The 25190-nt window shown below is 43.2% G+C and overlaps 1 protein-coding gene across 3 annotated transcripts in view; it reads left to right on the top strand.

The window, feature by feature from the left end:
• Positions 1-25190, top strand: part of MXI1 (MAX interactor 1, dimerization protein) — a gene marked incomplete at its 5' end in the record, with an annotated part of 99426 nt that overhangs the window by 2913 nt on the left and 71323 nt on the right. For 2 of the 3 annotated variants that reach the window (XM_082854197.1, XM_082854199.1), the window contains one exon: positions 15440-15572. In XM_082854197.1, the coding sequence (XP_082710323.1) occupies positions 15440-15572 (133 nt within the window). Of the gene's footprint in view, positions 1-13791; positions 13943-15439; positions 15573-25190 lie in introns of those variants that run through there. The other variant, XM_082854198.1, reaches the window with a different exon arrangement.

Here is a 25190-nt window from a genome sequence, read left to right as displayed (position 1 = left end):
TGCACACAATGCCCGCGCGTCACGGCGCTCCGCGTGTGCACAGCAATAATGCGAGTCGGGGGGCGGGTCGTGCGTGCGTCGGATTCGGGCACTGAGGGTCCCTCCGCGCGCGCAGGACTTGTTTTGCTTCAGAGCCCCGCTTTCCGAAACGCTTACATCATTCAGTCGTTGGGGGAGGGAGGGGAATCTAGGCGTTCCGATAGGATTACAGCGTTTCTCAGGTCCCTGGTTTTTGGAAGGAAGCAAGGACCCTAGCTTTTTAATTATTTTTATGATTGGGCCGGGGGGGCTCAAGTTTTGTTAGTTGGGCAAGGTTTTTTTGTTTGTTTGTTTTCTTAGGTCACTACTGCAAAGGGCATTACTGGCCGGCTCAGGTGCACAATCTCCCCGCTTTCATTTCAGCCAGTTCTCCTGTAATCACTTGATCTCAGTTTCTCCGCCTTCTCCTCTTCCCCCTCCCAGCTAGAGACACATGGTTTCCACATGGAGACAAACTTCTTTCCTCTGACTGGACTTGACCTAGCAGCGTCGCTCAGCCAATCGGCAGCTTCAGCTTCCTCTAACGTCACGCGTTGCTGAGGCCAGAGACTGGGGGGTGGAGCCAGGAGGCAAGCCAGAAAATCACGGGGAGCTCTAGTGTGGCCAGCTGGTACAGTCCCTTCTTAAAGGGACGCTCTTCACCCGGGAGTTGAGCCTCAATTCTCCATTTCGGGTTCTGTGAGACATTCGCGAAATGCACCGATAAGGCCCTGGTCACGAGTTTACACGTTCCGCTTTTACCGTTTGCAAAGTATTTACTTGGCAAGAGCTTGCCTTATTTTCCGTTGTCACCAGAACTGCTTTTCATGGCTTCTTTGAGGTTTCCGTACTAGGAGAGCTCACTGAGTGTACACAGTACTGAATTATTCTCAGTATATATAATGAGTTTTCTTGGGGTGTTCAAATTAAGTCACTCAGTATTGACTGCTCTGTGCAAGGCAAGGATTGCTTAGGATATGCTGGTACATTCTCCCAAAGTTCCAACTGATGTGAATCCCTGAGAATCTCAAATTAAAGGCCTCCAGAAATATTAATCATGGATACTGTGACCCTGTTTTCACAAATTCAGAAATTATACATAAATAACCTCTGACGTATCACCCATATCCATTTGGGGCCCAGTGGAGGGATAGTAATTTAGGACTGACTGATTAGTAGAGAAAATATGTACTTCCTGTTTTGGAAAAGGTTAAAAATGAAAGGGAATAAGAAAGAAATTCACAAAAGGGTGTTCTGTGCATAGAAGTTGTTCAACAGGCAAGTGGAAGTTACTATAACCGGTAAGGTCCACAGGACAGAAAAGGGCTTCCCAGTCTGTAGGGAAGGTGGCTTTGGGGCAATGCTTAAGATAGAAAAGAATGATTAAATGGGAGTAGAAGCCATGGGTGGGTCTCTGGAGTGCATTACCTGGGTTTGAGGGTGAGGTGCTTTCCTAAGGGCATGGACAGGCCAAAGAGCAGCCTCTTCCTCCAGATAGAGGAAGCTGCTGCTGTGTGGTGTCATTTGGCCCTACCCTGCCTTCCTGACTTAATCTCCTCTGCTCCCATCCAGCAGGTCCACCAGCAAGCAGGCTTTACAGTCATGCATCTATGCTTGACTTAGACTCTTCCCTCTGTCTAAAATGCCCTCATTCTCTTACTCCCCTGGGGTTATCTGTGTCTTACCTACTCTTCAAGTCCTAGGTCAGTTCCCACCTCCTCCAGGAAACCTCCCCTGGATATTTCTTAAGTCAGGGTAGTTGAGAGAATGAAAGCTTTACAGTCACCCAGAGCAGGGCCCAAATCCCCCCTTCACTGCTTACTGGCTGTGTGACCTTGGGCACAAGTTACCTAACCTTTCTGAGGTTTCATTTCTTTTTTGTAAAACAAGGATAACAATAGCATCGGCCTCCTGCCATTGCTGAACAACTAACTGAGGTTCTCCATTTAAAGTACCTGGAATGTAGTAGGTGCTCAATAAATAGTCACTTCTTTGAGCCTTGATAATCAGCAATTCTCTACTTGTTGGCTGTGCATTAGCTTTATCCTCACAGGGAGAAGATTAGCATCTTGAGGGAAAAGATCACTTACAGTATTTCAGTATATGTCACTGTTGCATAACACTGGGCATACGGTAGACAATATACATCCTTTGATTGGTTGGATTTGTCATTTACTGGCTATGGCACAGTGATCAGGTCTGAAGGCCAGGGGACACATGACAGACTTTCTGAAGACTTGGAGAAGAACTGGAAATACTGATCTCTTCCAAGGAGGGAGGATGTCTCCCATTATCAATGCAGAATGCCCTTGGGCTGTAAAGACCAGGGCTTATAAGGAGATGGTAGGTCAGGCCTAGAGAGATGAAACTACATCAGCGGTGACCCTACAGACGGATCAGTTATTGGTTTAGAGAGCAGGAAACCAGTGCAATTTATGCTAAAATTGAGGGCTTTGGTGGCAACTAACGTTCACCTAGGTCACATTTCTGTACAGCAGGCATCTTACGATTCATTCATTCATTCCACAAATATGTATTGAGCATGTACTATGTGCAATTGCTTTTTTTTCTGAAAACTCCATGGGTTGATTTATGATGGGAGTGGAGTAATGTACTTGTTTTTGGTGGAGTTATGTAAAGAGCATTATTAAATCAGGCTTCTGTTTCCTCTGCATCCTAAATTATGTTCCTCAGATTCAACTTTTTTTCCAGTTTTAAATATTATCTCTGCCCATAGGTAAATGCCAGAAATAGACTTTTGAGGATACTGTTGTGGCCTTCAGAGTCCCAGAGCTCCCAGGGACTGGGTAACCTGTGGAGGGAACCCAGGAAAAGCATCCGGACCTTGGGAAGTTAGAGAAGCTGAATTGAGTTATTCCTGGATTGGGAGGTGGGGGCGGGGGGAAGCTCTATCAGATCCAAGGCAAAACAACAGCTGCTCACCTACCTGCCCTCTCTGACCAAAACACCGTCCCACTGATGCACCTAGAAATGGGGGTTTTCATCTGAGGATGGCTGGCAGAAGTCTGGGGGTAGAACTGAAAGAAATGAAGAGGGTGCCGGCATGCGGCGGCAGCAGCAACTAATTGCATTGTATAATGTCAACACTGGCAACTATTTATGGAGTACTGACTATACTTGGTAAAGAATGGGGCTAAACATGCGTTATCTCCTCCAATCTTCACAACAGCCCCATGGCATATGCACTTCGATTACCCCCATTTTACAGAGGGGGTAACCGAGGAACAGGGAGCTGAGTAACTTGCCTAAAGGTCACAGGGTTAATAATGGCAGAGCTGAGTTTTGAACCTAGGCCTCTGATTCGACTGAGCCTACAGTTTTAACCATATATAGGTGTATGCATTTTCCAGCCAAGGAATGAAGTCCAGAGAGGTGAAATGACTTGCTCAAGGTCACCCAATAATCTGAAGCAGAGTGGGTGTTTGTAACACCCTGTTGATTGTCCAGGGTCTTTCTGCACACACTCTGCTTAGAAAAGGTTTAGAAGTGAAGCTGGAGACAGGAGAGCCAACCAGAGAGATTGTTTTTGTTTTTCGGAGTTGTTCAACTCTGCTGGCCCTAACTCAAGTTTAGGCTCCTAGGAAACACTACCCCCCTCCTACTGCCTTTCCCAAGTCTGTCCTCTGGACATATTAGAGGACTTGGGGCTGTTGCTATGGTACTAGGGCCAACAGCAGGTTCACCAAAAGCTGGGTCTTTTGCCTTTTAAAAAAAAGCCTGGCCCTGCAGAAATGAATTGGCCACAAAGATTTGCATCAGTCATTGTGGCTTGTTCTGTTTTAGATCCTTCTGCCTCCCTACCCCACCCCCTCTTCCCTACCACCACCACTTTCTATAAATACAGTTGGATAAATATTGATTTAAACTGGGTTTCTGGAGGAGAAGCCCATGGTTGCCCTGGCCTGGTCTTCACTTAGATACCACCAGTATGCCAGGCCTGACACACCTAACCCCTGATAGCGCTGGCTTCCAAATGACCCGTTTGGGGGAGGTGACTTGTGGTTTTGTGGCTTTTGAGTTTAAAAAAGAGACAGAAAGAAAACGAAGTATAAAAAGCAATAACCCAGCAAAAAATGGGAATCTTCCTGCAGAATGAATAAAGGCATTTTCAGCAGGAAGAAATGGGGGAAGGTTTATGGTAACCTGGCCTTCTGAACCAGTTCTCTTCCCTTTCCCATTCTGCCTTCCACTCCCTTTTGGGTTTTGTTTTAAAGGAGGCAGGTAGTAAGACGGAGCATCAGGGCCAGTAGGAGCCCCAGAGGTCACAGAGCAGCCATCATCCTCACTATACAGACGGGAAGGCCGAGGCCCAGAGAGGGACAGTGGCTTACCCAAGATGACACAGGAGAGGCAGAACCAGGTCCTTCTGGGCTGTGTTGCCTCCCGCCTGACGTGAGAATGGGTCCCAGGCAGAGCCCCAAACCGGGCTTTTGTTTTACAAGTCAGGTGCTCATAAAGTCAGTAATTCTCAACCCTGGTTTACTGATCCCAGGGTGTGTCCGGTTATTGCAAAGGTCATTGTGACATTCTCAATAGTCTCTCAAAATTGAGCTAATTTGAATTCACCATTTAGAAGAAATATTTTCTTTTACATTTAGTTGGGGGGGGGAGTGGGTGGAGCCTGAAGGCGATGACAGTGACAGGATGGCTACCCAGCCTTAACTGAGGAGGAGGAATTCAAGTCTTCCTGGAGGGGCCTCCTTCTGGGGGTGGAGGGTGGAGCTCTGGCTCACACTGGAGAGAAGCTTCAATTCCGCAGGGAGAGACACCTGCTCTCTGGCTCTTCTGCTAAACTAAAGGGAAGTAATTTTCTCGATACTGTTGTCCCTGAGTGGCCTGGCTGGAGGTGTCAAAGCTGTCAGCAGCTGACTTGATCTCTCCTCTCCAGCCAAAACGAATGGGCATTTGCCACCATCCTCCCCGGCTGGAGGTTCCTTCTTTGCTTCCTCATCTTGGCAGAATGCTGTACAGGGCCCCTTGCTTGTGAAATATTTTGAAAGTTCAGGTGACCCTTGTTTTGAGCAATACATCTCCAGGAAATATATGTAAATAGGATCTCTTTTTTTAAAAATTTAGGTTAGAGAACCTTTCTTTAAAAGGCCCCTGTGGCAAATAATTTTATAAAATGTGGAATTATATTGCATGCCAGGAATTCTCCTTAAATGTGTTCTGTGAGTTTGTTCATTCATCCATCCATCAAACTGGTATTTAAGGGGTCCACACTGCTTTATGTCAGGCTCTGTGCTAGGACCTGGAAGTACAGTTTCCTGCCATCATGGAGTTACACTCTATTGCAGTGCCAGATTTAGAAATTCAGTTGTCTTAAAGTAAACCCCAGCCATGTGGGACCGCATCTGACTTGGGCTTTGTGTCTTTGGTTCTAGCCATCATTACAGATAGAACAAAAATTTATGCCGGGCTTCCAAAAAAAGGAATAGTCCTCCCCTCCCTGCATGCACCCTGCCACCCCCGAGCCTGGTGTTTAAAACCCTTTGTGTTTATCCTTGTAATATTTACAGATCTGACTCTTTTTTTTTTTTTTTTTAAAGCTGCCTGAGCTTAGGAAATCAAGTACTGTGTAAGCAACCTTGTAAATGAACACATTCCACTCCTAGTTCTTTACAGACGGGGGCACTCTGCACTTGGAGGATTGTCCCTAGCAGTGCTCCTACCAAGCCTGCTCTCCCATACAACATGCCCTTGGCCTCATACCTCTAATATCCAACTCCAGTGTCTGCCAAGGAAATTTAAACACAGCAAAATTAGAAAGATAAACACAGTGTCCTGAGGGAGAGAAAGATTGGGAAGTTTAAAGCTAATAAAAGGGGATTTGGATTACCTGCTATTTGAGATATTTTACTCCATGTCTTTATTGCCATTAGCAAGGATACTTGAATAAAGATGATCCGGGACTATTTTAATACTGTTGTATTAAAATGGAGGGCGTGCCCAGGGCTGCTCTGTTTTTGGCCATGGGTGGCAAGTGTAAGTGCATGTGGCCTCTGTTTTTATTTCTACAGGGGCCCAGAACTTCCTAATGATGTCCCTGTGTTATCTCCCTCTTACCTCCACCACACCTGACCATCTCTACCATATTTCTTGACTCCCAAGACTCTGAGTACCTTGCATGCAACTTTCTTTCCTTTTTTCCACCAGCTGTAAAATTTCTAACACCTGTGAGGAGCCAAGCACCGTGCTTGTTGCTTCCAAAGTGCAGTATGTATGGTCTCCAGTTCCAGTTCTATATTCCAGTGCAAGTGACAGACAAATGGAGAACAGTAAATAATACTTGCCTGTCTCCTGTGAGTCTGATAGCCTGTCCCCAAGGAGGCTGCTGACAGATACAATGTTGTCTCTGTTTTCCAAAGGAATAGTGATAATGGTGCCCTTTTACTGAGCAGTTACTATGTGCCAGCACAATGCTAAGTGCTTTATATTAAATCCTAACAATCATCCAACGGGAGGGTGCTGTCATTATCCTCATTTTATAGATGAGGAAAGCCTTAGCCTTAGCAAGGCTAACTAACTTTCCCAAGGCCACCTGCTAACAAAGAGTGGCGCTGAGACTCAAAACCAGGTTTTTCTTTCTTCCTAGGAGACTTCAGGACTCTGAGAGAAGTGTCAGAGAGGAAGAGGCAAGAAATGGAATCTGGAATGTTTGAGGTTCAGGCTGGGAACCTCAGCCTGAATGGGAATGCCTCCCTGGAGCGACTTCCTTTACTTCCCATTCATCCTAGGGCAGAGAGAGGGCAGCCAAAACCTTCTGGGACTCTTTAGGCATGGACACTGAAGCCAGATAGGGCCCTTTCTTCTGGAAGGCAATGGTCTAGGGTGTTGCCACTTGCCCTTGCAGTGCCACCTTGCCCAGCACCCCCTGGGGAACTCACCCAACCAGTAGGGCTCCTGAGACTCTGGATGCTACAATGTCAAGGGTGTGAATCCACACCCTGTCAGGCTCTACTAGGTTTCCAGAAGGCACTTGAGCTTGTAGGGCAACTGGTCTGGCCCGTGCTTGGCAAGTGTGAGCCGCACAGATGAGCTTTAGGCCCTGGCTGCCACCTTGCCAGTGTGGGCCAGCTGGTTCTGGTCAAACGGCGTAGGTCCAACCTCTTCCTCTCCTCCATCGAGATCTAGGAAACAAGAGTGATCTTAAATATAACTGGCTTCATGTCATTTATTTGGTTAAAGCCCTTCAATAGTTTCCTTCCTATCTCACTTAGAATAAAATCCATATTCCCTGCATGGCTGTCACCCTTACTGTTTAACCTGAGTGTGGTCTGAAGATGGGTAGCCCTGGTGTCTCCTGGGACCTTGTCAGAAATGGGACTCCCAGGTCCCACCCCAGAGGTGCTGAATCCAAATCTTCATTTTAGCACGATTCCCAGGTGATCTGTGCGCTCATTAAAGTTTGAGAAGCTGGCCTAGACAGCCCTTGTGATTGCCCTAATCCCTCTACCCACCTAAAGCTACCCCCCATCTCATTTATTATTTATCCCTTATCCTACTTATCACGGTTTACAATGATTTTACTTGCTTATCATCTGTCTATCAGGCTAGAATACAAGCACCTTGAGGACAAAGACCACAAGCAGTTTTGTTCATTGTTCTCTTTAGCATCTAGGCTAGTGCCCAGCATGTAATGGAGGATTAAGGAATATTCGTTGAACGAATGATGAGCTCTCTGCCTTTAACCTTCTGACCTAGTGTTTATCAACAAGGGAGCTATTGATGAGACAGTTCTTCTTGAGCAGGTTCACCTGGAATACTGCAGGATTTAACATCCTTGGTTCATCCTCACTAAATGCCAGTAGAACTCCCCAGTCGTGGTGACACTCAAGAAAGACACTCCTACACATTTCTGAAGTCTTCTAGGCGGATGGTATTACGCCTGGGTGAGACCATTGCCCTAACCAATTTTGTCTGACCTTGTCTGACGGAACATACCCTGACGTATGCCGTGGGGTCCAAGAGTTGGGAAATCTAGGTTTGAATCCGTTTGCTACCTATGTGGCCTTGGGCAAATCACTTAACCTTTTGGGGCCTCATCTGGGAAACAGGAATCTCAGAGGTGTGTAGAGGATTAAATGAACTGACTATACAAGTGGCACCACGCACATAGTTGGCTCTCATTATGTAGCAGCTAGTAGGCAAGTGGAGGCATGTTGTTCTAGGATCTCTGGAGAATCCCAGAATCCTAGAATCAGAATGCTGGAAATAGAAGTGATGGTGAGATCACAGACATCTTTGGCCAGGCAAAGGCCTGGTGTTTTATTCTAAATAGTACACCTGAAGCTGAGAACTCAGCCACGAGGCAGCAGGGCTGGGTGTGTGATTTAGTGTCCAGGGCCTGGCTGGCCCTAAGAGTGACCTCCACAAGTTTCTGCCACCTGGAAGGGAGTGATGATGCCAAGGGGTGGTGAGGCAGGGCAACTGTAGGCAGGCTCCTGGCAGGGGAGGGAGGGTTACCCAGGGTTGTGTCAAGAATGTGGGGTATCCTCTTAGCAGCAGGGGAAGGCCTCTGGTAATATATTTTTTTAAGGCTTTAAAATCAAGTTGCATCCAAAACCTGATAAGTGCAACAAAAAATTACAGTACATTCTTGCTTTTGAATATAGATGGCAAACATTCTAAACAAAATATTAACCCGTGGAATGAGCAGTTTTATAGAAAAACATACAATGGCTGACCAGGATATATGCCAGAGATGGCTGAAAGTCACAAAGTCTATCAGTATAAATGATTATAACCACAAATTAAAGGAGAATAATACATGACTACAGCAACACATGATGAAATGTCATTTGAAAAAAAGTATTCGGGAGGCATTCCTAATGAAGGAAGCTACTTCCATACAACAAAGATCATTTACCTGTGCTGGTCTTTTAACTAAAGTGATGTAGCGAGGTTGGGCCCATGGCTTGGGGTCATCACCGGCAGAGGAGTTGATTCTTCCCTTTCCTTAGGGAAGAATGAACCTTGAACAGAAGATGAAACAGAACAGGCTTTGGATCCCTTTGGAATGTAACTTGATCTAGATATTTAAAGGAGAGGGTCTCCATAAATTTAAAAGACCAGAAAATGTATTCCACTTTACTTATCTATTTATTTTTTATTTATTTTATTTTATTTTTTATAAATTTATTTATTTATTTGTTTGTTTTTGTTTTTTGTTTTTTGGCTGTGTTGGGTCTTCGTTGCTGTGCGCAGGCTTTCCCTAGTTGCGGCTAGCCGGGATACTCTTTGTTGCAGTGTGCGGGATTCTCATTGTCGTGGCTTCTCTTGTTGCAGAGCATGGGCTCTAGGCGCGCAGGCTTCAGTAGTTGTGGCACGTGGGCTCAGTAGTTGTGGCACATGGGCTTAGTTGTTCCATGGCATGTGGGATCTTCCTGGGCCAGGGATCGAACCCATGTTCCCTGCATTGGCAGGTGGATTCTTAACCACTGCACCACCAGGGAAACCCCATATTTACCTATTTATTTTTAAAACCACAAATCAAGTAGAAAAAGAATTATGGAGATGGGTAGAGAGCACAGGATGAGAGTCTGTAAGACTGAGTCCTAACCCTTGCTCCATCAGTTTGATAGATAACTGTGTGACCTTGGTAAGTTACCATACCTCTCTGAGCCTCAGTATTTTCGTCTGAAAAATGGAGGCTGGATTGAGAAATAAGCTTAATGATACAAACTTCTATGAAACAAACCATGAAATGTTATTTGGGGGAACATTCACTTGGCATGGCCCTAGCAAGATCCTCCTGCATACTTTATCAGTTGCACCCCCACGTGGGGTGCTCCGGGGTAAGTAAGAGTCTTACACGTGCATATTAATTGAGTCCTGCAATGCAGATTTCTTCTCGGATCCAAGTTAATGCAAAAAAGAAGGAAGAGGACATTCGAGAGATTAACACATCCCTTATAATCACCGAAATAGGCTGCTGTTATAAGGGCCATTTAATAAAATGTAAGAAGCCCTTTTCTAAGAGAGAAGAGATAGGCCAGGATGGAAGTCAAGTGCAGCTGTTTGAGCCTCTGCCAGTGGCCTGATCTCATCAGAAAACCAAAGTTAAAAAACAACAAACTTCCAGATTCAGCGATCTCAGATTAACACTGCCTCCCCCTGCTGTTTCCTCCACCCTCACGTCCTTTCTTTCCCTTTATCCCCAGCTCAGGCACCGGGGTCGTGGTGCTTTTCCGTGTGGTTGGGATGTCAGCCGGCAGCCCTGGCGACTAGAGCTCTGGGAGGCAGCAGCTACCTCTCGGGTTTAGCATTACGTCATCCCTTCTAGACCCAAATTTATCTCGGCTGCACACAGACCCGCAGCTCTGAGCTGCTGCTGACTCGAGGAGAGCTTACGCATGAAGTTAGGCAAGGCTGACTCACTGGGCAGAAGAAAAGGTTTTCTGCTGCTCTTCACGTTTCTGGGCTCCGAGGGGAGAGGCGAGGAGGAGGCTGCGGTTGTCATTTTGGGCTGGGGGATGGAAAGATGTATAACTGTTAACAGTTCTTACTTAGGAGCTCAGGACTTACCCTCCCCTGTTCCCACCCTTAAAGATAATTGCGGAAAACTGCCCTGCACAGTATACACTTTGCAGTTTCAGGGAAGTTCTCTTAAGCACCAGGTGTCACTAAGACAGTGACTTCGGACTTGCACCTTAACCTCGTGGCCCCTTCCCCCCTATTCATCTTTCCTGTCTGCAGAAACGATATAACACAGACCAGCCTCCTGCATTGTTCATGGATCTGCGGTAAATCATTTGAAAATTTACATTGAGTAAACAGTGCAGGGAGAGGACCCCTAGGAACGGAGAGCTTTGCCGTGTTCTTCCAGAAGGCAGACTGTCCCCATCCAGGCTGTTTGTTACAGGGCTGGGGGACTCTGGAGGACTTTTTCCATCTTCAAAAGAGACTCCCCTGAGTGAGATACTTTAGGGGGAGGACAGAAGAACCAGAAACTATGGGTAAGGTTCCAGGTTCTTTTGTCAGTAGACTTTGGAAGCCTTGCTTTTCCTCAGTTTCCCTATTTGTAGTGCAGATTGGATTCATCTGCAAAAGAAAGGCCATGGCTGCCTCTGGGCTTCCCCAGGCCGGCTGGTGCTGAGGGATGGTTTGTGGGTAGCATCACTCTCCCAAGGCTAGAGCCCCAGGCTTTGTGCTCTAGGAGGCCCTTGTGGCCAATGTCCATGCAAGAACTCTGGGAGTCAGCCGGAGCAGGTCATTTGCTGTTAGAAGAGGCTGGATATTTCTGTACGGAAACCAGTTCTTAACACTGCCCACCATCACCATCACCTTTTCTCTTCTTCAACATATGCAGGTGGCCTTTTGGTGATTCTCGCACTACTTTCCATCTCCTCATCTCCCTCTTGGCCATGGCTTTAAAAGAAGGGTTGGTAAATTCATCGGGAGGTCAACTGTGAAAGGCCAGGCATGTGCTGCAAGCATCCTGCTTTCTCTTAATAGCCTGCTAGGGCTTATGATGTATGGATTTAAACCCATCTTGAACACATGTGTATTTTCAGTTTGTACTTTTTTCCTTGACTGCGTGTCACATGGTTTACCTCCCATTGGGTAGACTTTTGTTATAAAGCTACCTCTTTTAAGTTCCTGGGGTAGCCCTTGGCAATTTGTGATCTGAAGTGGTAGAAACTTTCAACTGTATTAGAAACTTTCAACCTTATTTTTATTTCTACCCTCAACTTACAGATGTTCTGAGTGAACAGGTATTTTCTTTTAAATAATTCCATTCTTCCCCTATCCAACGTGCCCCTTGTTGAATGCGGAGGGTGGTTGTTACCAACACCCAATGGGAAAGCCCAGATCTGAAGTGACCTAGCCAACAGCTGAAAAAGCACAGTTCCTGTTTCAAAGCTTTTACAAAAAAAAAAAATCTCCTGTGGCTTGTGAACATCTCTCATTTTGGGTCTCCCTGCATTTGACAGAACATCTATTTGGTTCTTAAATGTGGTGCCAAGTGTAATATTTAATAAGGCTGGTAGAATTTTGCAGATTTTGACCTCATTGGAAATCTTGTTCACTTTGGAAAAAAAAAGGAGGGAGAGCATATTAAAATGCAGCATTAAGCCCATGACATTTTTGAGAGTAACGTTTTCATTCTGAGATGGTTATTTTCTGCAGTAGCCACTGGAATGACCACAGGAAGTTCTCCCCTCACCAAGAGCTTCCTGTTATTCTGGATGTCCACCAGCAGGTTAAAATAATCAGGGTGGGGAAAAGTTATGGATGTTTATGCAGTTCCCAGCTTGCTCCTAGAGCTTTCAACAGTTATGACCCTCTTGCCTTTCTTCGCCCTAGACCACAGCTTCTCATTCAGGGGTGATTTTCTGCCCCAAGAGACATTTGGCAATGTCTGGAGGCATTTTTGGCAGTCACACCTGAGTTGGTGGTGTGCTCCTGGCATCTAGTGGGTAGAGGCCAGGGATGCTGCTGAATATCCTACAATGCACAGGTCTCCAACCCCACCCCCAGTTAGGAATTATTCGCTCAAAATATCAATAATGCTGAGGTTGAGAAACTCTGGTCTAGACTATGAGGACTTGGAAAGACGGTGGTGGTGAGGGAAGCCATTGGCAGTTTTTTAATGTGGTCCTGCTCTCTTTAGCCTCTGCTTTCAGTTCCTGCTCTGTGGAGGAGAGCGTGAGAGGAAATGATCACCATAGCTTCCATTTATTGAGTGACATGTACTAAGTGCTGGAATTATTTAATCTTCACAATTAGTCCTACTGACTACACACTCCTTGAGAGCAAGGTCCATCTCTGTTTATCTCATTACCGTACACATTATGTCTAGTACAGTGCCTGACACATGGCAGGCCCTCAATGCTTGGATAAATGGAGTAATTATATCCGATATAGATGTGAGGAAAATGAGGCCTGAAGAGTCCACACAACTAGTGTTAAGTAGCAGAGTCAGAATTTGAACTGAGCCTCATGTGACTCCAGCACCAAACCACTGAATTGTATCCCTCACTTGCAGCACCAAAGAGGTTTTCTAGCTTCTAAAATCTCGAGGTTTTCTAGCCTTTTCTCCTCCTGAGGGAGGGGAAAGGAGTTTTAAAAAATAAGATAAAAAAAAAACCCAAAACACTAACTCTCTGTGAAAACTGAGGTGGAAGAAGGGCCTTATGGGAGCCCTCTCTGGCTCTGATAGGATCACCCCTTGCTCCTGAACAGGGATTTTTGGCTTTTCAAGTATTTATTCTGCACATGGGGCAACCAAGGCACACAAGTTACAGGAGACAGTAGTAGTAGATAGAAAACTGGAGCGTGGCACTGCGGATCAAGCATGCTTCAGCCCCTAGGCGCCCGCCGGGAGTCATTGAGAAAAGGGCTCCCAGAGAGCAGACTCACAGTTCGCTCAAATCCTTCCCTCCGCGAAGCAAAGCCCAGAGAGCTTCTTAGTCTTTGCGTCTAGGAGGTACAAGTCGAGCGGGACTACATCTCCCGGCGGCCATTGCGGAATTTGGCAAGGCGCAGGCGCACTGAAGCGGCGTGCGTACTACGACTCCCGGCGTGCAGTGGGCGGGGCGGGACTACATTTCCCAGGAGGCAGAGGAAGGGGCGGGAGGGGGCGGGCCGCGGCGCTGCTCCCGCCCCTCCCCCGTGCTCGCGCGGAGAGGTAAACAAACTCCGCGCCGGCTGTCTGCTGAGCCGCGGGGGCGGCGGGGCGGCTGGGAGCGCGCGGAGCCGCGGCGGGGCTAGCCCGCCCGCCGCCGCACATGTCCCGGGGCGGTGCCGGATTGTAGCCGCCTGAGGCGCCTCCTGTCGGCCGGGGAAGGGAGCGCGGAGAGGCCCCTGTCGCCGCCCGCGGTGCCCATGGAGCAGGTGCGGATGATCAACGTGCAGCGCCTGCTGGAGGCGGCCGAGTTTTTGGAGCGCCGCGACCGAGGTAACGGCTGGACGCCGTCGCCTCCTCCACCGCCTGAGCCCGCGCACTCCAGCTCCGCTCAGGGAGTGCGGTGCGGCGGGTGAGGGGTGCGTGTGTGAGGAGGTTGAGTGTGTGAAGAGGGGGTGCGTGTGTGAGGAGGGGGTGCGTGTGTGAGGAGGGGGTTGCGTGTGTGAGGGGGTGCGTGTGTGAGGAGGGGGCTGCGTGTGTGAGGGGGGTGCGTGTGTGAGGAGGGGGGTGCGTGTGTGAGGGGGTGCGTGTGTGAGGAGGGGCTGCGTGTGTGAGGGGGTGGCGTGTGTGAGGAGGGGGTGCGTGTGTGAGGGGGTGCGTGTGTGAGGAGGGGCTGCGTGTGTGAGGGGGTTGCGTGTGTGAGGGGGTGCGTGTGTGAGGAGGGGCTGCGTGTGTGAGGGGGTGCGTGTGTGAGGGGGTGCGTGTGTGAGGGGGTGCGTGTGTGAGGAGGGGTGCGTGTGTGAGGGGGTGCGTGTGTGAGGAGGGGGTTGCGTGTGTGGGGAGGGGTGAGTGTGTGAGGAGGGGTGAGTGTGTGAGGGTGTGCGTGTGAGAGAGGGTGGGCATGTGAGTGGAGAGGTGCATGAGGCAGCAGGTATGTGAGGGGAGGAGTACCACTGGTGCCTGCGTGAGGGGGCACATGTGGGTGTGTGTATGTTAATGAAGGGGAGGAGACTGTCACCTGGGGGAGATGGAGAGAGGGGTCAGGCTGGACCTGGGAGCTGCCCTGAGTGGAGGTGGACCAGAGGAGAGGGAAGGAGGGTGTTGAGAATGGAGGTGATCTGAGGACCTGGGAGGAAAGAGGATGCAAAGAACTGGAGTAAGGGCTGGGAGCAGTGCAGGCAGGGGTGGAGGAGACAAGGCTGAGAGCAAAGAAAGGGAACGCCTGCTGAAGAGCAGGGCGGAGGACGGACACTCGTGGCCAAGGGACCTCTTCGAATCTGAAGTGCGATGCGATGGAATCCCCTTAGGAATGGAGACTAAGGGAGATGTAGAGAGATTGGGGTATGAAGAGTACAGCCCCTGGAAATTGTGTTGAGAGAAAGTGTCCTCCTAAGACTAGGTGATTGAATTATTTGAAGTACACAAAAACGTGGGGCTTAGAGAGACACCTTCTAGAAGGGGGATAGTTAAAGGAAAAGGGATTTTGAGGCAAGTGAAATAATTTAGGTGAATGGTAATTGGTCTCAGAAATGAGGGTGTTTAGTCAAGAATTCTTGGAGAAGAGGATTTTGGAGAGGAGGGAGAAGTTCCTTGGTTTAGAGGAGGTGTTGGTGCACCTTCCTGGGGTGAGTTGGGTCTGTATATGTCACAGGATTGATGACCAGGCAAGGACTGGGAATTTTATCTTCCAACCAGAAAGAGTGGAAAAAATTTATCTCTTTTTCTTCTCTTGTTTTCAGCAACCTGTTACTGCAAGGACTTGAGATCTGTAGATCCATGAATTTGGGTATATTCCTCTTATCATATCTTTTTTTCTTGCCGTTTCTTTAGAGTGTGAACATGGCTACGCCTCAGCGTTCCCCTCCATGCCGAGCCCCCGGCTGCAGCATTCAAAGCCCCCACGGAGGTTGAGCCGGGCACAGAAACACAGCAGCGGGAGCAGCAACACCAGCACTGCCAACAGGTAGCAAGCTGGGGAGGTTTAAAAAGGGCAGTTGGAGGGAGGGAGCACATACTCAGGCAGAAGTGCTGGCCCAACTGACCTCAGTTCTCTAATACCAAGTCTAGAGCAACACTGAACAGCCAAATGGAAACAGCCCTTCCCACCGCCCCTCGGGATTTGGCCCTTTTAAAATAATGAAGTCTCGGAATCATAACCTACCTTTGTGTAGAAGGGAAGAAATAGAATCTGGAAAGACAACCAAAGACGTTCTTGCTGGGGATTATTAAGTGGAGATGTCTGTGACTGACAGCGATAGTAAGTTCAGAGACCTGGCAGCATGTGTCCATGCATGCAGCCCCATGCTAAATGCAATCTCGGGCCAGCTTTAAACTTGGACGATCCAAAAATTTTTAAAAATCAGAAATAGCTCAGGCAGGATATAAAACAAAATCAAGGGTTTTGTCAAAGGAATAAAAATATTTAGGTAGAATAGGAAGTTAGTGGGCACAGTCTATTTTTTTTTTGTTTAAGGATGATAAGATTGAATTGGGAACTTTTAAAGCAAAAAAAAAAAAAAAAAGAAAGAAGGTGCTTATTCTTCAATCAAACAGAAACTTAGAAAATGCTTACTTGGCTGTACTCAGACATGTTGACTTATATTTTTTTGAAAAATTTTGGTAGTGTCTGGCTGTCTCTTCAGTGTTTTTGTTCTAGAGGGTCAGTGAATTCTAAAGATTCATCTCATATGAAGTTTTCAAAAGTCCAATCTTAAAAGAAAGTCAAAATCAACAGATGCTTGCCTTTTCCATTGATAAAAGGAATTAAATGAGATCTTTTTTCCCAAAGTTTGGTCTAGAGAATGTAAGCATTCATTTTGGAGGGACACAGAACAATCTCTGGGTAACTAAGTTTGCCTGAAGACTTTGGAGAGCTCCAGACAGGAAATTGAGTAACACTTGGGGAGGTGGATTGGGGAGGGAGCAGGAGTAGGGGCTCTAACTCATTGATGCAGAAAACCTGAGGTTCCTGTATATAACAGAGCTCAGAATGTTGGATCGTCCCACTCTGGATTACTGAGGCACATCACTAGGATTCACTCTTCTTTCTTTGACTTATCTTTAAAGCTGTGTTTCCTTTATGGCTTCTTTTCTTCATTAAGACTATTCTGTGTATTTTAAACAATTTTTAAAATTATAACAATAATTAGCCATAAGTGTAATATGCTGTATTTATGTTTATGTGTGGATCTAGAGGGTTTGTTGTGGTGTGGTAGGTTTGGGATGAAAATACATAGTATGATATGCAGCATTAAACAAAAAGCACACATAAATTTTCTTGCCCCTCACAGTTTCTCTGGTTAAGGTATCATCAATTAAAACCTGTATTCAGGAATTTATAAGTTTTCCAATCCATGTGTAGATTAAAAAAAAAATTTTTTTTTAACTTCGAGACATGGGAGAAATACCAGGTAGGAAACCAAACGTGGATTCTGCCATGCTGCAAGTATTTATTGTTTCCTACTTTCTAGAAATCAAGTATATGATCTCATTACATTTTTTCTCTGTCCCTTACTGTCGTCATAGTAAGTTGAGGGATGAACTACATACTCACCAAGGTCCCACCTTCCCCTGAAGTTCTGTGACACTGATTTATTGCCAGTTTTAGAGATCAGTTACTATATTGGTTATTCAGTACACCACCCCATCATTGCAAATGTGACATTTTTACTAACAACTCAAGGATTATAGAGGTATGAATAAGATGTGTATTTCTAGATTTTACCAGTTATGTTACAGGTCATTAATGTCTTTGTCATCTGTTGACTTATACTTTGCTTAGCTTGGGGTTTTGACTAAGTGATGTTTCTCTTTCATGCTAGTGTTCTACTATTGTGTGTGGGACCACATTGCTAATTACTGTGTATTTTCGCACAGCATGTCAGAAAATTTGTAACACTAAAAGTATGCCATGTTGTTCTTAGTACCCAAGGGAAAATAATTACATGTACAGTTGGACCACCTAAGACTAAGTAAAGTAATTTTTCATGGGAATATAAATAGTAAGAAAGAAAGAAGAAGAGAGAGAGAAAGAAAAAGAGATTTTAGGATATGTTATCTCAAGGTCCACCCATGTGTGGGATTTAGGGTGGGGCCTTTAGATGAGAACTAGTATGTTAAAGTGGAACACTAGAAATTATTTCTCCTTACCATTTAAGATTTCTGCTTCATGGAGTAGGGAACCAGGGATCAAATTCTAATACTGGGGTACTTGGGAGATAGTGTTGTTGTTTCATTTGTAAGGGAGCACTGTAGACTCCCTGTTAACTTTAAATCTATTACTGGATTTAATAAAGATTTTATTATACTGGTTGCATAAAGCAGAGAGAAAGAAAACTTGTAAAAATTTTCATTTATTAGTCATCTGAAACAAGGAAAGGAATAGAGTTGATGAGTATATGCGTCTTATTTTCCTTATCAAAAAGCTACCTATATGGAAGTTGCTGTTCTTATGCGTCTTGAACATTGATCTCTTGTATGTCATAAAGTGACATTTGTTCCCTGACATTGTAGCATCCTTAAGATATAATGTTGGTTGACTTTTTCCCCCTAATATTCTCAGATATAATATGATATTCCTGATATAAAATGCTACTTTATAAATTTATGCTGAGAGTTGGCTCATAATATTATAAATTCCTATTCCTCCTTTCTCCCAAGCCTTGAAACCTTACTTTCGTAGAAGTAAAAAGGAGAGAAAATGCGTGATGTAATGTGAGTTTAAAAGCATGTACCTTGAAAATCCCAGTAATTTTATCATTTGGAATCCTTTACCAATTAGGAGGTGGGATCTGTAATACATAATTATTTTTTAAATTCATGGTTGACTTTAGTCTTGGTTCATGGCCTTCTGGCACACTTCCAAAAATCACCCTTGCTAAGATGTTACTGCTATTAGAGAACTGGCTGCAATTGCTATCTGGCTTATTGAGTAGTATAAGATAAGTTCAAATTCCCAGCTTCTTTACTGTTTGGTCTCACAACTGAAAAATATTAAGATCTGTCATCTTTAAAACTCTACTGACACTACTCTATATGGCTTTAGCGTAACATTGATTTCCTCCTAAATATCTCTTGAACCTGCCTTTTCTCTTAGCTTCGTTGCTACACTCCTAATCCAAGATACTATCACTCCTCACCTGGACAGCTGTCGCGACCTCCTAACTGGTATCCTTGCAACCACTCTTGTCCCAAATACAATTCTGATGAATTATATTGGCTAGCCTTCCTTCAATTGCTTCAATATACCATGTTTCCTCCTACCTCAGGGTCTTTGCACATACTCTGTTCTCTTCTGAGAATCATTTTTCTTCCCCATGTTATCTCTATCTAATTACACTCTTACTTCAGCTCAATAATAACTTCTTCAGGGAAGCCTTTTCCGCATCTGCCAAACTAGAGCAGGTATTCACATACCTCATGGCATCCCTACTTTTCCTTCACTGTTTATCACAGTCTGTAGAAATACAGTTATCTGATTGATAAATTCATGTCTCATTTATTGGACTAAAAACTCCATGAAGGCAAGGATTGAATCTCTTCTGCTTAAAGATTTATCCCCAGTACCCATCACAGTGCTCTGTACACAGTAGATGTTTTTGAAGAATGGAAGGTTTTCAAACTCCAAGTAGACTGTCCTAAATTGGAACTGAGTTTTTCTTTTGTGCCAAGTATTATATTAGACTCTGTAAGTAGAAATAATGGAAGAATGTGCAACTCCTGCTTTGGCAAACTCTGATTACTTTGTGTTCTGAAGGATATTAATGATAATACATCTGGAAAGGAAAACAATATATAGTATTTGAAGAATAAAAATCTTCAGATTGCCAGTTCTTTTAAACAAGTATGTTATAGTAGACTACAGAATGCTACAATTAATTTTAAAGACTACTATTGTCATCCTGTGTCATGAGAATTCAGTGATATCAGAACGCATATATGCAAAGAACCATAAGTCTGTCAAACATTGGCAGTAAATATTCGTATGAGCTTGTAACATGCATATAGTAATTGTATTATTTTAAGGTGATCTACAAAGTAGTAAGTACAGGCATACCTCATTTTCTTGCACTTCCCTCTATTGTGCGTCACAGACATTGTGTTTTTTACAATTGAAGGTTTGTGGCAACCCTGCATTGTCAAGTGATGGTAAGCATTTCTTAACAATAAAATGTTTTTTGAATTGAGGTATGTACTTTTTTTTTTTAGACATAATACTATTGCACATTTAATAGACTATAGTAGGGACTTCCCTGGTGGTCCAGTGGTAAAGAATCCGCCTTCCAATGCAGGGGATACGGGTTTGATCCCTGGTTGGGGAACTAAGATCCCACATGCCGTGGGGCAACTAAGCCCGCGTTCCACAACTACTGAGCTCACACGCTTCCACTAGAGAGCCTGCATGCTGCAAACTACAGAGCCCACGCACCCTGGAGCCGGAGCGCCACAACTAGAGAGAGAGAAAAAAAAAAAAAACAGCATGTCACAACTAGAGAGAAGCCTGCGTGCTGAAACAATAGATCTCGCATACCTCAACAAAGATCTGGTGTGCGGCAACTAAGACCCAATGCAGCCAAAAAAAAAAAAAAAAAGACTGTAGTATAATGTAAACATAACTTTTATGTGCACTGAGAAACCAAAAAATTTGTATGACTCACTTTATTTAGAGATTCGCTTTATTGCAGTGGTCTGGAACCAAACCCATGATGTCTCCGAGGTATACCTATACCAATTTACAGTTGAAGTTAAAGTTGATGAAAAATGTCTTACTTTTTTCAGCTGCAGTATTTCAGTACTATGTGCTAAGATTGACGACATAAAAAACAAAACAAAACAACTTTCCTTTTGCTTGTAAGGCTTTAGTTTAACTTTTCTTAAACTACAGAATGATGAAATGTTTTAGTCTTATTTTAGAGGGAATGATGATATATTTTCAGCTTTATATCCTTTTTGTCGGTCTTCTTCATGGATTATTAGGGGTTTTTTTGTTTTGTTTTGCAGGAGCGAGGTGAATTCTTTTTCTAGTATAGTTGTAGAGGTTTTTTTTTTCCCCCCTAGTGGAAGTAATTTGAGACATATCTTCGGTTTTTATTCTTAAACATGTACTTATTTGTTCACAGAATAATAGAATGAAGCCTTATTTTTATTTTTGTGAAATTTCTTATTAGTCTGTATTTTTCAATTTTTCTATATTAAATAACTAGTTGCTGAGTCTTTGTCCAGTAGAGAACTCCCAAAGTTTCAGGACAAAAGTGGAAATTAGTAGCAGTTAAACTCTTAATGATATTAGTGTTCTTCAAGTACTTTCCAAATGTTGAGTGATGTGATCTGATGTGTTCTGTGATATTTTGTCTTTCACTAAAACCAAGTTTAAACGAAAAATTCTCAAGAATTATTTATATACCTCAACAAACTCAGATTTTCCATTAAATGCTTCATTGAAGCATAAGTTTGCTGTTGTTGGATTTCTTAAGAATATATCCCCCTGTGGAAGTATCATTTGAAGGAGACTTGCATGATCATGGCTTGTAAGTTGGTAGGACAACTCCTTCTGTTCCTATTTGATGAGAGGCCTTTCGCCAGAATATTTATGTGATACTGTAATATAGGTCACAAATCATAGAAAGGGAATTCAGGATTTCATCTGGTACAGCTCTCTGCTTTATGAAGGTAAGATATTATCATATATTTTATGGTTAAAGCTCATGTGGCCTAGAGATGCTTAAAGGATTTTTGTCCAAGGCTTATAGCTATAAGTGATGGTTAAGTTTAATATCAGGCCAGATTTTAAGCAGTATATGCATAATTCTAACCAGGCAGGAATGTTAACCTGAAGAAAGCTTTCTCTTCTATTTTGTTCCTTACAAATTAAACAGCATTGCCTCCTTTTGGATATATTGTAGCATGATTCTTTGTCATTTCTTAAGTGAAGACAGTTTCCCCAGTACTAATCTAATCAAAGAGGTTTTGTGGTGTGGTTTGACAAAATATGTATCCAGATCTCATTTCTGTTCAATAGTGCTAATGTAATTTAAGTATGCATATTTTTTTTAGATTGTTTTCATTTTCATTTTGGCTTCTGACATTTTAAAACACTGGCAGATTTTTCTTCCCCGTGTGTGTGTGTGTGTGTGTGTGTGTGTGTGTGTGTGTGTATACATATGTATACAGTCTTCATTATCATCTAACACATGTTCTCAAGTAAACATATAAATACATTATTTCAAACTATGATGAGCTTAATAGAGAAAAATAGAGGATCCTGTGAAGGCCATAATAGAGGACCTGATCAAATTTGAAAGATGAAAGAAGGCATCTCAGGGTTGTGAACCTTTGCAATCCTGCTTTCACTTATCCTGAATATTTTTTCAAGTTCATGCACGTCTGTTAAGTCATTTTTAATTACAGCATGATATTCTACTTCATGTGAGTACCAGAATTTGTTAAGCCAACCATCTGTTAATGACGTTTTTAAAATTATTTATTTATTTGGCTGCACTGGGTCTTAGTTGTGGCACGCGGGCTCTTTCGTTGTGGTGGACGCACTCTTTGTTGCGGCACACAGGCTTCTCTCTAGTTGTGGCCCGTGGGCTCCAGAGCGTGCAGGCTCAGTAGTTGTGGCACGCAGGCTTGGTTGCCCTGTGGCATGTGGGATCTTAGTTCCCCGACTAGGGATCGAATCCCTGTTCCCTGCATTGGAGAGCAGATTCTTAACCACTGGACCATCAGGGAAGTCCCTGTTAATGACATTTAAAATGTTAATTTTACATTACTTTTTCATGCCATGCAGGGCTACTGTGAACATCTTTGTACAAATACTTTTGTGCATTTGTCCACTTAGATCCTTAGGATAAACATGAAGAATTAGAATTGTTGGATCAAAGGGTAGAATCCATCTTCAATAACACCTTGCATTTAATTTGCTACTTGTGTGCAAAGCCCTTTAACATACATTATTATTTCTTTTGAATTTCAGAACATTTCTGTGAGGTGAAGTGGAATTTATTTATTTTTTTGATAAGGAAAATGGACTGGTATGCACAGTACAACTAGAAGATGAGAGAAATCCCTGCAATTTGTTTCTCTGGAATCAGCAAACAGTCCTTAGTAATAATCTACTTAAAAACTAAGACTCAGTGACTATAACCTGAAATTTATGTGTTTTACTGTTCTCCTTTTCTGCTCTAGGAAATGCCTGAAACGTGTGGTCTGCACCTGCTGTTTTAATGCCTTATCACCAGAGTTCTTTTTTACCCTTTGCAATTTTCTTCCTTATTTGCTAGCTATTGAAACTGCTCTCTTAAAATAATTTGTAATCAAATTTATTGAACTTACACTATATATATAGAACTATTGCAGTACATGCTTCCCTACCATAGAGGAGCTTGTGGTATATTTGGAAAGATAGTGTATATAGTAAAAATGATAAATAATACAAATCAGCAAGATGTTATAGACAGGGCCATTTTTATTTATGTTGGATGATGGTACAGAGAGTAAATAGCTAAAATTTATAGAAAAAGGTTATTATGGAAATGCTATAGATTCACAATATAAACTTGTTCATTGATTAAATTTAATGTGCATTCAAGGAGACATAGGGATTCCACAACATAGTATTAGAGAGAAATTCCTTATGTTTTAAGTAATGAATTTCTTATAAGAGAAAATATTTGGTTTAGTAGATAATTTTGTTATTAATGTTACTGCATACATTTCAGGGGAAAGTGTTATGGATTTTATTTTTATTTAGTTTTATGACATTGGATAAAAGGGTTTCCATGTGGTATTTATTTCCTTGTCTTTGTTTATCATGGGAAATATTTTTGCTAGTCTTTTGAGAACACTATGTAAATACCATTTGTGGAGGCCACATGACAAGAGCTTTGAAGCCATTTGAAACAAGCATTTTTAAATTATAGAAGAATATAATTTTAGTCTTTAGTCAGTCATATATTTTGATAAAGCAACTGATTTTCCTTTACTCTTATTTTGATTAATTAGACGGGGCAATTTAGGATTCTTTTTGAGGAACTATAAAGAACCTTTCCTCTCATGTAATAAAAGAGACTTGAGAGTAAAATGTGGTAAGTTTGCCTTGGTATTAGAAGTAAATTTTCAGGTTTTTAATTTCGATCACCATAGTCCTGTGTGATAGTATATATCCTCTATAGGAACAACAGAACAAAAGTGATCTTTAGTCTCCACAAAAACTCTGGATAATGTATTGTCATTAATACTTAGTCTGTTGGATGGTTTTTTGTAGTCTTTGTTGGTAACAGTAAATGCACATGAGTTACAATTTAAAATTTAGATTTCTAGGCCTGGCTCTTAAGGTTTGGTATACTTACTTTTATCATTTTAACATGTTACCCAATCAGTTGTCCTTTGGAAGGCAGGTTACATTCCTGGAAATAGCACTATTAGTCAAAAAGAAGTATTTGAATCTCATTTTTGTATAGAATCATTGTTTATTGCTGGGTGGGGGCAGGTTACCAAAAGCTCAGAGTCTAATATTTTAATGGAATTTATCGCAAACACCATATTTAATCCACTGACTGTTTAAAGAAACAAAACGATTTATTTGTATAAAATTTAAACATGCTTATGTAGAAATTAGTTTAAAAGAATTACATGGTGGTTATCTAACATTGTAAGAATATAGTGCCATAGTGTATGGTATATAGTTGCAATTTTCTTAGTAAGTTCTGCGTTATTTTTTGCTATTTTTGTTATTTTTACTTTTTGCAAAAATTGGATGATGGAATGTGAGCCACATGAGGGAAGAGACTTCGACATTTTAGAGTACTTATATTCGCAGTGTAGGCACTCAATAAATCCTTACTAAGTAAATGAATGGCTGAATACTTTGAGCATGATTATGTAGACCTGAAGGTACTTTTTTTTTTAAAGAAGATGTTGGGAGTAGGAGTTTATTAATTAATTTATTTATTTTTGTTCTGTTGGGTCTTTGTTTCTGTGCGAGGGCTTCCTCTAGTTGTGGCAAGCGGGGGCCACTCTTCATTGCGGTGCGCGGGCCTCTCACTATCGCGGCCTCTCTTTTTGTGGACCACAGGCTCCAGACGCACAGGCTCAGTAGTTGTGGCTCACGGGCCTAGTTGCTCCGTGGCATGTGCGATCCTCCCAGACCAGGGCTCAAACCCGTGTCCCCTGTATTAGCAGGCAGATTCTCAACCACTGCGCCACCAGGGAAGCGCTGAAGGTACTTTTTAATGAAATGGTGGTATAGTTTTGAGAAGACTTTTCGAGAAACTTAGGCTTAATTGATTGTTTTGTACAAAACTGATCTAGGGATGTTTCATATCTTTATTCTCATCATCAGGTTATTTGTAGCAGGTAAACTCATTGGAGACAAAGTTGTTTTTGTTTTGTTTTGTTTTAACATTTGAAGTTAAGACCCATATTATCAGAAATAGCTGAGTAACATGTTTCTTTTATTCTTTTAACAAACATTTTAAGTATCAGTAGGAATTTAATATTAATTTATTAAGTATCAGTATGTGCTTCATACTGTTGGCCACAAATGTGAAAAATCATTTTACTGGTAAAGTGTAACAAGTGT

The sequence above is a fragment of the Leucopleurus acutus genome (genome assembly GCF_964270905.1).
Source record: "Leucopleurus acutus genome assembly, chromosome: 14".
Taxonomy (NCBI): domain Eukaryota; kingdom Metazoa; phylum Chordata; class Mammalia; order Artiodactyla; family Delphinidae; genus Leucopleurus; species Leucopleurus acutus.
This window is presented reverse-complemented; position numbering and strand designations above follow the sequence as displayed.